At 36.5% G+C, this 16,128-nt stretch overlaps 1 protein-coding gene across 1 annotated transcript in view; it reads left to right on the forward strand.

Annotated features, from left to right (window-relative positions):
* The window catches only part of LOC583085, a 300,967-nt gene that overhangs the window by 152,166 nt on the left and 132,673 nt on the right, over positions 1-16,128 (forward strand). The window contains exons 68-83 of the mRNA XM_030978601.1: positions 1,932-2,030; positions 2,886-2,984; positions 3,779-3,934; positions 4,496-4,636; positions 5,490-5,591; positions 6,936-7,022; positions 8,655-8,816; positions 9,281-9,427; positions 10,169-10,264; positions 10,765-10,923; positions 11,194-11,334; positions 11,902-12,000; positions 13,439-13,582; positions 14,064-14,204; positions 14,867-14,965; positions 15,680-15,982. Of these exons, the coding sequence (XP_030834461.1) occupies positions 1,932-2,030; positions 2,886-2,984; positions 3,779-3,934; positions 4,496-4,636; positions 5,490-5,591; positions 6,936-7,022; positions 8,655-8,816; positions 9,281-9,427; positions 10,169-10,264; positions 10,765-10,923; positions 11,194-11,334; positions 11,902-12,000; positions 13,439-13,582; positions 14,064-14,204; positions 14,867-14,965; positions 15,680-15,982 (2,175 nt within the window). The remainder of the gene's footprint in view (positions 1-1,931; positions 2,031-2,885; positions 2,985-3,778; positions 3,935-4,495; positions 4,637-5,489; positions 5,592-6,935; positions 7,023-8,654; positions 8,817-9,280; positions 9,428-10,168; positions 10,265-10,764; positions 10,924-11,193; positions 11,335-11,901; positions 12,001-13,438; positions 13,583-14,063; positions 14,205-14,866; positions 14,966-15,679; positions 15,983-16,128) is intronic.

Below are 16,128 nucleotides of genomic sequence, written 5' to 3' on the forward strand. Positions count from 1 at the left end.
GTGGTTCCATGACCATACAGCACTGTATGATGCCCTTAACTTCTCCTTCACAGCAATGATATAACTTCATAAGTTTTGTCCCACTATCGAGTGAAGATCGACCAATTAAGTTGTCGAACGACATCATAAATTCATGGAAGTGCAAAGGACTCCCATCAAACTTCATCATCTCTACATTAGCCAGACTGATAGCTTCCAACCATCGTTGTTGCTGAACTTGGGTCTGCAGATAAAATTCTCGGTCGTCTCGTGGTTGATAAGCTTGACCTGAAATGGGAGATGAAGCCATTTGCTGAGCTGGAAAAGGAATAGTCTCTTGTAGGAGCACAGGTTCCTTGACATCATGATTGCTGACATGATGATGATGTTCCGTAGCATGCTCTGCACTTTCATGCACCTGCTTGACATTCTGCTGACTGGAACTCCTATTCCCTATACTCGACACCTTACTGCCACTCCTGTGTTGCTCATACACGTCTTCTTCTGCCTCTGCTGCGCTGAGCTTGGCACGTAAGAGTAACTTAGCCTTCCTTTGCTTAAGGCGTATTTCTTCGAGTTCTATCTCTTGTTCTTCCTGGAGAACTGCTAATTCTGCTGCTATTGCAGCCCTCTTGGCCCTGGTCCTAAGTCCAGATGACGTGGTGGAACTCTTCCCAACCTGACTTGCAGAATCCTCTGGATTGACATCATCAACACCTACTTGACTCATGGTGACGAATGCTAAAGCTGTTATGAACTTTGTGTGACGTTAAATTCTGCTGAAGTGACCCCAACAGTAGGCTTAAAGAAAGGACGACGACATCCAAGTTGAGATACGTGCATAAAATGCAGTTCATCTGTAATATCAATAAAACAAACAAGCAATCATAAGCATGTGTACAAATTCACATGAATAAACAAACATCTATTGTATCGCACAACTAGCTTGCCATAAATGACCTTAATATGCATAACTGAGTAAAGAAAACCTTCAAGAATAAACTATGTGAGTAAAGCTCACTTGTGCAAACACAAACTGTATAACTGCCTCATTTATCTTATTCTAATGAACTGTCTCAAATTCTACCTTTGTTTACAAATATAACCCTTACAAATCATACCTCTCTATCTTGTAGGTTAACGTCATACACAAATAAACCCTCGACCAGCCTTATTTCCTGCCTCTATCTTACACTCTTTACTTGGTTCCTGAACTAAATTCCTATTTGCTTCTACACCCTTGACATTCTTTATAACCAAGGAAAACAATTCATACTCTTGTTTCATGTCAATTATCATCACTCATTACACACAAATCTAGATTATCCTCAACACAAACTGATATATGCACAAATTGTGCATTCACACACGTTATCCTACGTTTGTCTATATGTGGTGCTACATGCACAGACAACATTTTAACGTACTTTTCATCTTAAAATTACAGAAAACTAGATTTATATCTTGTGCCATTTTTGGCCTCATACAAACAATTAAAGATTGATTTATACAAATAACAGCTTTATAGTACTTACAACATTGGGCTTGTCTCGATTGTCGGGGATTACTGATGGAATCACTGTCCACAAAACATTTCAAATTTCGTGACTTTTAGGCTGGCGAACTACAAACGCCCTCTTACGACCAAATGAAATTATGGTTAATCTGAACCGACGTCATGACAGAAAACTTTCTAAATCTTACAATCCGCACTACATGATGAAGCATGACCTGTGAAAACATGGAGGCATGTAATACCTTTGGGTACACATGGAACAAATAATTGTATCTGGGCCCTATTTCATTAAAAAATGCTTAACTTCTGTAATAGGAGAAATTTGTTCCCAGTCAGTGAAATGCCACGATCTCAGTAGCTTATAACAGTTCTTCTAACTTGTAATTGATGACAAGTTTTATGAAACATGGCCCTGTTCTTCTTTGTTAATACACAGAGGCCCAGTGTGTCCCACGGTGTCAAAACAATGGTCTCTGCAGCATGGGTATGTGTATGTGCCCTGAGGGATATGGAGGAATTGCTTGTGAATTTCAGAGTAAGTACCTCTCTCTTCTCTCCTCACAGGATAATAATATTATTGCGTGTTTATATAGCGCTTAATATATCTGTGATTTCTCTAAGCGCTTTACAGATATTGTATCCTCCTGTCATCAGATTCATGCTTGCCCGCACACAATGTATGCACATTCTACACTCCCTGAGCGGCATTCCAGGCAGGCGCCATTTTACAGACGCTCACAAACCTGAGCAAACTACATCAATGTTCGCATCCTACCCATTCAACAACTGGGTGGAGAGTGGCAAATGTAGACTAACGTCTTGCCAGAGGACGTTAGTGCTGGGCTGGGATTTGAACCTGTACCTTGTGATCTACAGTCCGGTGGCTTATCCACTAGACCACAACACCTCTACATGATAAAATGCCATCTGATGCTCAGAAAGCTTAAATATGTTGATTAGTGGAAACGATTACTAACCTAAGAATCAAGCTTGATAAAAGGGGTTCATCAACATAAATCGATAAATGAAGTATTTTAGTAAACATTTCTAATGATTGCTGTTTTCTGAACTTGGATTTTGCTGAAATCTGGTGTGTTTGTTTTATTGAGCACTTCTTCTATTTAGAATTCAAAAAAGATATTGTGAAATGTTGTGAAATCCATTTACTGTAAATTTTCAGGTTATAATATACCATGTCCTCATCCATACTGAACTCCATTTCCTTTGTGTTCCGTTTCCTAAATTTAGCCTAGCTCTGGCTTCATGAAGCTATGCATCTTTTACTAATATGCTACAGAAATTTGTAATTAAAAAGCAGAATTCATAGATGAGTGTCAGAAATATATGTAGATGCTTTACATGTATAAATTGTGATGATTATCCTTTGCAGTAACTGAGTGCGATTTCCCCTGTGCTAATGGAGGCACCTGTAGTAATGCTCGATGCATCTGTCCATCAGGATTTGAAGGTTCATTCTGCCAAAACAGAAGTAAGTCCATCACATTTAGTCGTAAAGCCTTGTTCGGATATATGGCTGAGCTGTGACATTTTTTTTAGTGATGACGTAATGTGTATTAGGGTTCACATTTATGTATCTTATAACACAGAGCTTAGTGAATATGTGCAGGCCCTATGTTGCATGCATTTGCAATGAATTTACACACAAAAACCTGTGGTAGCTTTTTTGCCATGGTTTACGCATTATGTCTGAACGAGCCTTAAAGATAAAGTTGAGTTCTGGTCATGCGATTGCAATGTGAAAGAAACGTGGAATCGAACAGAAAAGGTTGATCATGTAGCCTATAAGCATTGTGTAAGGTTCTGGGATCATCATAAAGATAACAAATTTGGCCCAGTCTTGGTAAGATATATATATGGGACTACGCGATATCTATTCAGGCTGGATAGATATGATAATTTACCAAATATACCAATTAGTAGGTGGTTTCCTGGCAAAATCTGTATCATCACGTATTAGTCAAAACATATTCTTTCGCATGATTGGTAATAAGAGCTTCCATTTCACTTTTTGAGAGGGGGGCATTTCCAAAACTGGTCTTTACTTTTAAGGTGCCGACTTATTGAGATGAACCTTATGTACTCCAATGGATGATTTTTTTGTGTCTCTAGACTGTGGCGGTACTGTCATGTAGTATGTACATGTGAGTACCTGTTAAGCAAAGTTTTTATGTACTGTACACCAAGTATTACAATTATTTTCAAAGTGGTTATTTTCAATAATACTTTCAATACATTGTGTGCTTCATTGTCTTATAATTGAAGGATTTGCAGATGAAAATTTCCGGATCAACATCACTCCTCATGTACCCAGGTTACCCCCTGTTGGTACAGATCTACAGCTAATCTGTGAAGTAGACAACCCTCAAGGTTTCCAGAGACCTGTGTGGGTCAAACCCAATGGAGAACGTGTTGTACAAGGTGAGAGTTACCACAAAGATAGGGTAATATTCTTCCCAATGTGTTCAGAAAGTATATGTACAGTGTAGTGTGTATAAAAGTAGCCATTACATGTATGGTGGTAAAACTATTAATTTTGATGTCATAAAGATTTTCTTTTAGGAAAAGAGCTGCTTGTTCTTAGGAGTAGACAACTTTATGTTTTTGGCTAAGACGTCTTGATTAAATCAGATGCATAAACTTGACTTTCAAGTTATATGTATTTAATAATCATGAACTGTCAGAATCTTTTCGGTAAAAGAGCTCATACATGTCGCATTCTAAAGCAGTGTGCAATGGAGTGACATAAGCCTCAGAAGTTTTAGTGATTTAAGGACTGCTGTACTTGATAAACTCTCAATAAAGTGTAACGTTTGTGGAACCAAGGAAAGCATATGCTAAGGCCAACATGTGCCCTTGCAATAGTAATAGAAGCAAGCACCATACTATGAAATGTCCTTTTGTTCTTGTATTGGTTTAGGCTTATTTATGGTGAAAAGAAGGTAATAAGTCTTTCATGCCACCATTCTTCTGTTTTCGTAGGTGATGCATCCCACATCAATGCTCGGGCGATATCACCCACGGCAACGCAGCTCAACATCCACATGGTGGAAAGAGGAGACTCTGGCATCTATACCTGTGTCATTGGTTCCTACACGAACACCCTCACTGTGATCTTCTACAGTAAGTAACACCCAAAAGAGAGTCTCCCACACACCCATACACCTCCCACAAACACCCACCCATCTATAAATAGAACTCAATATCCACATAGTTGAGGGAGGAGACACTGGCATGTATACATACAACCACCACATGCTTCCACCCACTCCTACATCCACACCCACACCAACATCTTTAACCAATCTTTGTCCAATTGTTGTCAATGATTGTTGCTACGTAGGACAAACATTATGGCTTGTCCTACCTAATGACATGTAATGTATGCAATTCGCATTCTGACTATTGAATTACAATTATTTGTAACAGGTGAATGAAATATTTTGTAAGGAAGCAAATAACAAAGATTTGTGCATGAAGTTTGATTAATGTTGGAGGGATAAAAGATTATCCTTGGGGAAAGAAAAATTTGCAATTTCTGTTATATTTATGTTTTCAAGAAAGAAAAATGTAGCTTTTCCAATCCAAACATTCAGTTCACTCAATATTCATATTGATTCGTGGGATTTGTAGCCAGGAGTTGCTGAAGATAGAGTACTGTTGTGACTTAATGTGAGTTAGTTGTACTATACTTTTAAAGTTGAAGTCCCTTTGTTTCATAACATATCACAAATTTTTTTCCCCAGCAAAGGAAGAAGTTATGAAGATGCATGTTTTTTAAAGTTATCTCTCTTACAGAATACTACTCTTTGAAATTGATGTAAGAATATAAAGGAAATAATGTATGGTTTTCCCGCTACTTCTTAATATTTACTCCTTGCTTTGATATGGATGTATCATTCATGCAAATTCAGTTCCAATCTCACCATTAGGGGATGTGTTTTACCTCTTTGCTTTTCATTCATGTTTTTATCAGAAATGCCTTGTATACCAGGATGTCAAAATGGAGGAACGTGTTCAGACGGCAGCATCTGCCTGTGTGCCCCAGGATATACAGGCTACCAGTGTGAACACAGAGGTATTTTATCATGCAGTAGTGAAAGTAACATTACAATGTGTTCAGACAGACACTAACATCCTCTCACTCGTTAGTGTTAACGCCATCCTTTATTAAATGAAAGCTATATTGAAGAGATCTGTTTTCCCAATTCTCTACTTTGATCCTTTAATTTTTTTTTGCAGCAATTTCAGTATTTCAGAAAAAAAATAACCCTATGAGTGGTACATCTAGAAGTTAGTGAGAATGATGAAAATATCATAAGATATTTGGACATTTACTTTTTTTAGCGAAAGTTGTCTATGCATTCATATATCATATATATCTTGAATTGCATCCAAATTAATTGTAATTAATTGTAATTATGGACTTGAATTGAAATCTACATTTATTTTCTTCTTAATTATTCAAAATAAATTTAATTCAAATTAAAAATTAAAAATTATTTTTACAATGTGGTGAATTTGGAGATAACAAAATTAAATATTTTAGAAAAAAGAAGGAGGAAAGATAATAAACAGTACCTGCATGGGAAATGAAACTTCCATTGATATTGACCATTGTATTTAACATTTTTTTAATGCTACAATTCCAGCTGCATGATCCATCAATTTTTGAAACTATTCCACGATAATGGATAATCGCTCTAACATTAATAAGAGCGATTTATTAAATCCTACATATTCTACTAAAATAATAATGTTTCTCATTTAATCTTTATATATTGGTTAATGAAAGCTGAGGAATCTATTTTCTAGTTCCATTATTGCTGCTTTTACTACTACTACTGCTTTTAGTACTACTACTACTACTACTACTACATGTATTATTAAAGTAAACTACTACTACTGATGACATTATGAATATGTTTCTGTGGATAAGATGAAGAGTTCTATTTAATTTACAATTCTTATTTTTATCTCACTATCTGTTTACCTTAACTCATATAAAAGTCTACTTCATTAACACGAAACACACTGACAGTTTTTAAATGTCTGTATTATGCATGACCAATAAGAATTTAACATTGATATGAATATCAAATTACTTTTTAATTATAACTAAATGTGAACATGAATCTGACTTGAACTGAAAAAAGTACTTCTGATTATTGCCTCATGTAATTCATATGTCGTCAGTTGACAATGAGAAGGTCCTTAAGTCAACAGAAAAGTTTAGACTAATGACAATTCTTATACTCAACTGATAATGTATCAAGTTTATTTATGCATTAATGACATTGCTGTTACGTAATATATATGAATTGACTTTCTATTATTTTCATTAATGCAAGCAATGCATAACTTCAAGCTTTCATTAACTGAGATATGAGGGCAGGCTTTACTCTAACCTTGCTCCTTACAGAGTGCATGCCTGCTTGTATTAATGGAGGAAGCTGTGTTAACGGAGATTGCGAGTGCAGTCCAGACTATGAAGGCCAGTTTTGTGAGAGTAAGTAAAGTCACATTCAGACAGAAATAACCGTCTGGTATTGGTCATTCTTTAATAAAACTGACATTTGTCAACATTCCCCATATGGTAAGAGGAGCCAGATGTAATCTCAGCGGAACAACCGTCGATATCAGAGACTGAAGCTTTCGGTCTAAGGCCTCGGTCACAATGCCATTACGAACTGCTACGAACGCCGTATGAAGGATTTTCAGACAATGGAAAGTCGGGAAGACAATGGAAAAACAGAGATTTGTACAAAATTATCGTTCGTAGGAACCTCTGTGAACGTAGCATAAGTCCCATTCAGACGTGACTCCGTAAAATGCGTGGAGAAACTGCCATGGTAAATCTAATTTTATGGATGATTGGCAAATTTTGTGGGGTAAAAACTAATCTATTTGCAGCAATGGTTCATTAGCCGGAAAATGAGATGATTGCAGGGTCCTCATGTAGAACAGAATAAATACTGATAAGGCTACCCTAGATAAACAAGACATATTACTATTATTTCTATTATGATTATAATCCGCATACTACTCAATCTCTCTGTGTGAATGCAGTCCAGATCATAAAGGCTAGTTCTGTGAGAGAAAGTAAAGTTCCATACAGAGTTCCATGCAGAGTGGTGAACTGCCTCTGAAAACTGCAGTAGCAAACTTTTTGTCATTCTTGAATGACTAGAGATAATTTAATGGGGGTCAAGTTTATCTTTGTGCAGCAATGGCCCTCAGTCTGCACACTACGTGACACCCATAAATATATAGGTGCAATTGGAATTAATATAGCGCAATTCCAATAAACCTTTGCTCGATGAGCTCTAATTTAAAGTAACAAATTAATTCTAATGACAAACGAAAAAAATTAAGAAATTTCTACAAATAATGTATCTGTTGTTGAAAAATATTTGCATCTGTATGTACATGTAAGTCTTTTGAATACATGGAAATACAGTTAGTTTACAAAGTATGTACTATTGAATGTGGTACTAATGAGCACCAAATGGAAATATTAAGTATAAGTAATACTATGAAAAGGATACAATATGGATGCTCCCCATCACATATCGCCTGTTCAGAGCCAGAAGGGGGTTAACTCTGTGTTTAAGTATATAAGTTAAAGCCCTTCTGGATCCAAACATGATATGAAGATTCAATTCTTTTTCTCTATAGGAAATGTTAATGCTCTAATAACATCTTCATGCATTTCAGCTAACCTGTAAATTTATCTACCTAACCAATAGAATATGATACTTTGAGATTTATCTTGGTTGAAGTGAGAGAGTAAAATATTTATAGATGGAAATGTTATTCCTTCAAGGTATAAATGTATTATTACAACCCAGCAGTCTTTGTAAGGTAGGTAACTCTAACTCTACTTGTGAGTATAACTGTATTGCCTAGAATCAAGTTAAATTTGAACATTTTGATGAAAGCTAATACAGTTCCTGCACTGTTAGTATGAAGTATTTTCTCAGTGGTAGGTTCATATGTTTATATTTCATTTTTTACCAAATTTATTGTATTAAGTTGCAAGTTGATTTCCCCTCCACCCTCGAGCAACTTGCTATTCTACAGCTATACATATGCCAAGCTTTTGCATGGTCACAAATTCATGTTCTGGTTCACTTTTCAGATCTACGGAAGCCTGTGACAATCCGATTCACACCAAGCATCAACGATCTACCTTTAGTCGGTGATGACCTGACGGTTGTTTGTGAGATTATTGGTATGACCGATCTAGTTGAGCCACGCTGGATGGACCAACTTGGAAACCCAGTGCGCTTGTTTGGTATAGGTAAGTGAAAGAGGAAGAGTCATGGAAAGGTAAAGAGGGGGGGGGGGGGAGGCAGAGAGGGAGAGAGAAGGGAAGAGAGAGAGAGACCGAAAGAGAGAGAGAGAGAGAGAGGGATAGGCAGGGAGAAAATGAGGGAGATTCACAATGACAATCATTGATGCAACAAGAGTGAAAGAGAAAGAACTGGAAAGAAGACTATGAAACAATACTGAGAGGATCAACAAGAAAGATCAGTCAAGTATCACACGTTAGAAGTAATGGGGGTAATTGGCAGAAGCTGAGATAAATACATTGAACAATATACATTATGATACATACACATGAATTAAAGTATAAAAACTGCATGTGAATAATGACGATTAAAAACAAAAGCTTCATGGAACTCTTGAAACCTTGTCCCAATTTAGTATTTACATCCAAAAATGACACACATCAAATCTGTTATTGTTATGTGATCTGTGAAGCTCCCAACCAGCGGGTCGGAGTTCAGTACTCATCCCGTACAGCCACCACCCTCGTACTGAACAACCTCCAGGCCAGAGATGCAGGCATCTACACATGCACTCTTGGAACTCTCACCAGCTACTTCACCATCACCGTTGCATCACAAGGTCAGTCAAATAGCTTTGATACATAATGAATTGAAATATATACATAATTATCTTTATGCAATCACAGGAGTCAGACTTTTAACTAAAGGCCCGGTCTTCCTGTCTTGTCTCCAAAAAAGTTTAAAGGATAGTTGTACATTTATAAGTATTTGTAATAGACTTCTTACATACTCAGAAACTTCCAGAACATTGAGTCTGGTAAAGTTCAGATACTGCAGCAGTTCTTTTAGAGCCTAACAAGCAACCCGAGATAAGTTTTTGTAGTACCCAATACCATTCACATAGAGGTACAATCCTGTTTGTATAAAATATTCAAATTCTTCTGTGCATCTACATTCTGCATTTAACGATTCTTTTTCTTTTCATTATCTGTTTAGGGTATTAAGATTACAATGCATACACAGACATGATTGTCATTTTATGCTATTTTCTGATTCCTATTATTCATTCGGGAAATGTGATAAACATACATTTATTATACAGTAGGTTTGCGGGTGCACCATGTGAGAGAGAGAGATAGGGTTGAGGAGTCCTGAAAAGGACTCTGACTCAGTAATCTTTCTTGGGGGTGTGGTAGTCCTGAAAAGGACTGATTGTTATTATTGTTATATTAATGTATTTGAACGTTTGGATAATAAAACCTCAACTCAACCTACTTGGAGACATTTTAGCATAGATACAACTGTATAAAATTGCATTAAGATTATTGTCCCTTACCACTCCTGCCTCTGTGTTTTACAGCGGACTGTTCTGTGATCTGTCACAATGGAGGAACCTGTGTGTCTAACCGATGCATCTGTCCAGAATACTTCAATGGTTTGCAGTGTGAACAGAGAGGTGAGTGAGCTAACCATTGGTGGTAACTTTGCCACCAATGGCAATTACCATGGTAACAGGGCCCAACAGCCAATCAAAATCAAGGTTTCCATGGTAGTTACCATTGATGGCAAGGTTACCATCGATGGTAAGTTTTGTGCAACAGGCTCATATCTATTTTCTAGCAATGTGCACAATAATTTTCTACATAATTATTGAATAAGTTATTTAAATTTATTTTGTTTAATATTTTGACATAATGAACATGTATATTCAGGGTAAAAGTGACATATAAACCAGGTATCATATGTGATTGTGTATAAACTGTTGGTTTTTCACTCATTGATTAATAGATAGAGTAAAGTGCTTTGTCTACACGCCATTTCTGCAGTTCATTGCACTCCTTGCAGCTATTAGCCCCACCTACCATCCCAGTATAGCTTCTTGAGTGAGCTGCTAAAGGGATTACTCCATCAAGCATCAAGCAAACAAATTTGAACTGATCTCTCTTCCTTCCACAGTTGGGCCCGACTATGTCATCACAGTCAGCCCTCCCGTTGACCAAGCACCTATCCTTGGCAATGATATCAGCTACGTGTGTCAGATAGCTACTAGCAGCAACTACCCCCGCCCTGCCTGGACTTCCCCAGGGGGTGTTGCTGTGTTACCCATTGGGCAAGGTAAAAATTCTTCCATTCTTTTGTATGATGAACATCATGAAAACACATGTTCAATTCAAATTTAACCTCAAATAAAACATCAGATTGTGCATTCATAAATAATAACATTTGAACAAGAAAAAGAGGACAACAAAAGGACTGCATTGAGCACCCTGCGTGGTGGATGGGTGTGCTATAAAAAGATCAAATACTATAATTATTATTGTGCTGATACATCATCTCAAAACATCACCTTCACTTATCTCATCTCATATGTTTGAATGTTATCAGGTGGTTCTGAACATCTGAATGTCCAGTATGTCTCTGATCGTGAGTCAAGGCTTCTCATCCAGGACCTCACTCCCAATGATAACGGGATCTACACCTGCTACATTGGAACTCTCACCAACTCAGTAGTCATCTCTGTTGAAAGTAAGTCCCTGTTTTGTGAAAATTGTTATTAATAACAGGAAACAATTATTGTTTTAAGAAACTAAAATTGCTACATTTCATTGTCTGTAAGCAATATGTGATAGAGATTTGTGGCATTTATTTCCTTTATTTCTAATAGATTTCATAGAGTAGTGAGGAATGTTTAAAAATTGCATTGTTGTTTGTATTTGAAATCCAACATCAAGTGTTGGTTGCAATAGTTGTAATAATAATAATAAATAATTAACAAAAAGTATTTGAGGCCTAAGGCTAAGGGATGTAGCTTATGCCAATAATTTGTACTTCAAGACTTTAACAAAAAGTATTTGAGGCCTAAGGCTAAGGGATGTAGCTTATGCCAATACGGTAATTTGTACTGCAAGACTTTAACAAAAAGTATTTGAGGCCTAGGGCTAAGGAATGTAGCTTATGCCAATGAGAGAAAACCAGCATAGATCAAGCTGAAATATAGATGAAATAATAACAATAACAATAATGATAATAATTATACAAATATTAACAACAATAATAAGAAGAAATGTTGAAAATTGTCTTTGCTTGTATCAGTTCCTGATTGCCCTGGACCCTGTCAGAATGGAGGAACTTGTGCAGGTGGAACTTGTCTATGCCCTAATGGATTCACAGGGGTACTATGTGACAGACCAGGTGAGTTAACATGGGAACAGTAGAGACTATACAATATATTGGATGGCTTTGAGTGTGATAAAAGAATAAATTGTCATATCGAGAGCAATAAATTTCATTATCACACAAAATCAAAGCCATACAATATTATTATTATCTATATAAGGCTAAATAGCGAAATTTTACTTCCTCAGTAAATATGGCTTTTTTCCTGTATGATATCGATATCGATAGTTGGAGTTCCCGGATGACTGAGCAATACAAAAACAATATAAGTCAGTCATTCGGGTACTGCGCTAAAGATATTAAAGACACTGATATTAATGGTACCAATTAAAAGCCTTGTATAGATAGTAAAATAATATACCTGTCTTTGTCTTTAAAGGCTGTCAAGGACCAGAAAAGTGAATTAGGCCAACAAAAAAATCTTTTTATTTTCTGTCACATTGATATTTGTTGATGTTGCAATAGTCCTTCTGAAATGTCAAACATGTGTGTCGTGAATATATGATATGAAAATATGTGAATAAGTATGATATAATTTATTATAAATTGTTAATACCGGTATGTAATTACCTAAATAATGTTGGAATTTAAGTTCATGTTGCCTACTTGATGATTGTTAAAGCTAATTTTGAATCTTTCAGGACGTCACATTTTGCAATGTGAAAATGTTGCTTTAACATATCAACAAGTGAATATAAATCATACAAGATTTAGGAAGGGATAACAAACATTTTAGGAAAAAAATTAGATCCATTAAATATCTTACACAATTCAATTTTCTTTTTCCTGTGCAGTAGAGTAGGATAATCCAACCCTTGTAACAATGCCATTTGTATGAAAGGGCGTAAAATAAGAGAAACAGAATGACAAAATTTTCAATTAAATTGGAGCGATAATAAGAAAGTTATGAATGTTTAAAGTATGAGATCACAATTTGCAATTCGGCCACTGGATAGTGAATTTTTTAAGGACAACTCTGCTGTTTGCTGAGAAAGAAAAACATCAATATATTGCAGTTTCTCTGCCAAGCACCTTCTCCCTTGGGGACGTATTAAAATATTGTAGGTATCATATTATTAAAGGTTCTGTAAAAAGAAAAGACCCCTCCGAGCTGTACAGCACTTCGTCACAGTGACACTGCTGATTCAGCCAATTTTAAGTGCCCACATGTAAAGTGATTACAAATTCATAAATATCTTATTTGTTCTGATACTCTGAATTTTCCGCCTTCTTTTAAAGTAGTTGACTGCTAAGCTTTATTTCCAATTTATTTATTCATTGCCAATTGTCGTTGCAACCTGCCGATTCAGCCAATTTAAGTGCCAACATGTATAGTAATTACAAATTCATGAATTCTCATTTTGTTCTAATTCCCTGATTTTTCTGCTTTTAGAGTAGCTGACCACTAAGCTTGAATTTCTCTTTAATTATTCATTGCCGATTGTCTTTGCAGCTTACACCATTCAGATACGACAGGTCGGCCAGGCAAACACAGTGATCGGAGGCAGTATCAGGATGTCATGTGAGATAGAGGGCGCAAGACCAACGTACCTTCAACCCAGATGGACTGGGCCAAACAACCAGCCAGTCACCACAGGTTAACATAATTTAACATGACAATTTCCGAATGAAATGGCCGAACAGCTAACAAAATTACACCCATTTTGAAAAATTCTTTGTATTAAACTGCTCTACTGTTTGGGTGTAGGTTATACTTGGCATGATATTGTTTTTTTTTTTCTGGTTAAGTACATGCACTTCTTCAATTTTGTTTTTGCTAGTGATCTCTACTCGCACCAAGCCACTCTCAGCTCTATGTCGGACTTGTAGTCACTATTTTTTATGTTATGTTCGGCCTCATTTTAATTTTTATTATACATGCATGGTTTATTGAATAAAGATCAGATTTATAATTTGGTTGGTACTTTGTAGAAAGGCAATGGTGCGCTTACAAACAACAATATTTAGCGCCTAATAAATGTTGTGTATTGTTATTATAATTACTTTATTGTTTGTATTATCATTATCATCTTTATTGTTATATTCATCATCCTTTTTTATTCTACCATATTTTGTAGACCCCAACTCCCGGGTGTTCAGCATTGCCACCTCTTCACTGGCCAACCAGCTAGTGATCTCTAACCTCCAGTCCGCAGACCAGGGCACCTTTACCTGCACAGTCGGACCTGTCATCGCTACCTTCTCTATTGTTGTCGAAGGCAAGTCTTTACTTTTACCTTTAAATCCAAGCTGAAATCTCATCTTTTTTTAACATTACCTGTACTTGGCACTATGAAACTTATTCAAACTCATCCAAACTCTCTTATTTTTTCTATTTTTCTTGTGCACCTCAGAATAGAACTGTTTAGATAGACGGCACTATATAAATGCCTATTATTATTACCTGTAGTTCTTTTAAAAGTGGCTTCTCTAGCATAAAAAAGAGTATTACAAGCTGCAGTTTTGTCCAGCTCAGATGATGTATGTACATTGGCAACATGTAAGTGTCAATTAATTGATATATAGCTTTTAGCTTATCAGAATTGTGATCATTTTAGCATGTGTTCATTAAGCCTCAACAGTGACTATACTCCTGTGTATGGCTGATGCAACTTTTATCACAGAAGTGGTAAACCTGAGAAACCCTCTGTAGCCATATTTCAATGATCATTTTATATCTGTAAAGCTCTTAGAGACGGTATTCCGTACTAAGCACTATATAACTTCAGATTGTGTTTATTATTATTAGCTATGATTACCACTATCTGGTACAGAAGCCCGTTGTCCAATACTGGTTGGTTACTGTAGAAAGGTCTAAGCTACAGTTATGAGGGAATTAAGTAGTCAGTGTGTTAACTATGATTATCTCTATCTGGTACAGAAGCCCGTTGTCCAATACCGTGTCAGAATGGAGGCTCTTGTGTCAGGGGATCCTGTGTATGTCCTAATGGGTACAGTGGTATCGCCTGCGGAACCAGAGGTAAGATCAATGTATCTCTGGGGAGTGTTTCACAAAGATACGAAGTTGAACTTATCTCTAAGTTGGATTAACAAATATGAAAAATATTTTGTAAAAGTCATTTAAAAGGCATAAAATGTTGATTCAAATCAATCATATATTCTATTATGAAGGAGATTTCTTGTTCTTGATGTGGAATTTATGAAAAATCTAAAATACTTGAATTCTTGCTTTGAATATATTTCATTTTAAGGCTACAAATGGCTCTCCGTATGTTTAAGTCCGACTTAGAGACAAGTTCCACTTAGGATCTTTGTAAAACACTCCCCTGGTATATTATATTGTGACATTACATCATGACTACCAATCACTGGAGGATTCTGAATATCCCTCTATATTTCTATTATTCTAGAATTCTAGAATTACTGCTAGTTATGCATCTCTCACAGTTAATTCGACATATATGCACCTGTACATGTAACACTGCTACAAGGGTAACATTTTCATCTCGAACAGTGTTTACTGTCAAATCAGAAAATGTTGTGACATGAAACTCTCCAGCGTTTACACACATATATATATATATAAACATAGTTTTTGTATGAATTCTTCTCTCAGATTTGGGCATTATACAATAAATGTATTTAGAAGCTCTCCAGATGAAACATTGTGTGCTTCCTTGACTACCTATCTTCTATCCTGACTTCAATCCTCATTTATATCTCCTTAACATAGATCCTTCAGATGTTAGAATCAAGATCACGCCAAACCGCCAGGGTGTCTCTCACATCGGGCAGGATCTCGAGATCCTGTGTGAGATTCTCGGTACCAGCATCTATCAGAACCCCATGTGGAAGGGACCCTCCGGACAACTGGTTCCTGGAGCCACGGCAGAACGGAACAACCTGAGAGTCCAGGAAGTCTATGAGACGCCATCGGCCACCAGACTGTACATCAGTGGTCTGAGCCCTGCTGATAAGGGACAGTATATCTGTATGGTGGGACCAGTCATGGCTAGGTTTACTCTGATGGTGACAGGTAAATCTTATCATGCGTACAACACTTGAACAGGGTTATTCTGAAAGATGTTCTGTATAGGGGAGAAATCGATGTGCGCTTATACTTCTGGAGGGCAAACAAATTCACCCCTCTCCTATGTAAAAATTAAAACAAATATTATCAAA

Source organism: Strongylocentrotus purpuratus, unplaced genomic scaffold, assembly GCF_000002235.5.
Source record: "Strongylocentrotus purpuratus isolate Spur 01 unplaced genomic scaffold, Spur_5.0 spur5_scaffold_1, whole genome shotgun sequence".
Lineage (NCBI taxonomy): Eukaryota > Metazoa > Echinodermata > Echinoidea > Camarodonta > Strongylocentrotidae > Strongylocentrotus > Strongylocentrotus purpuratus.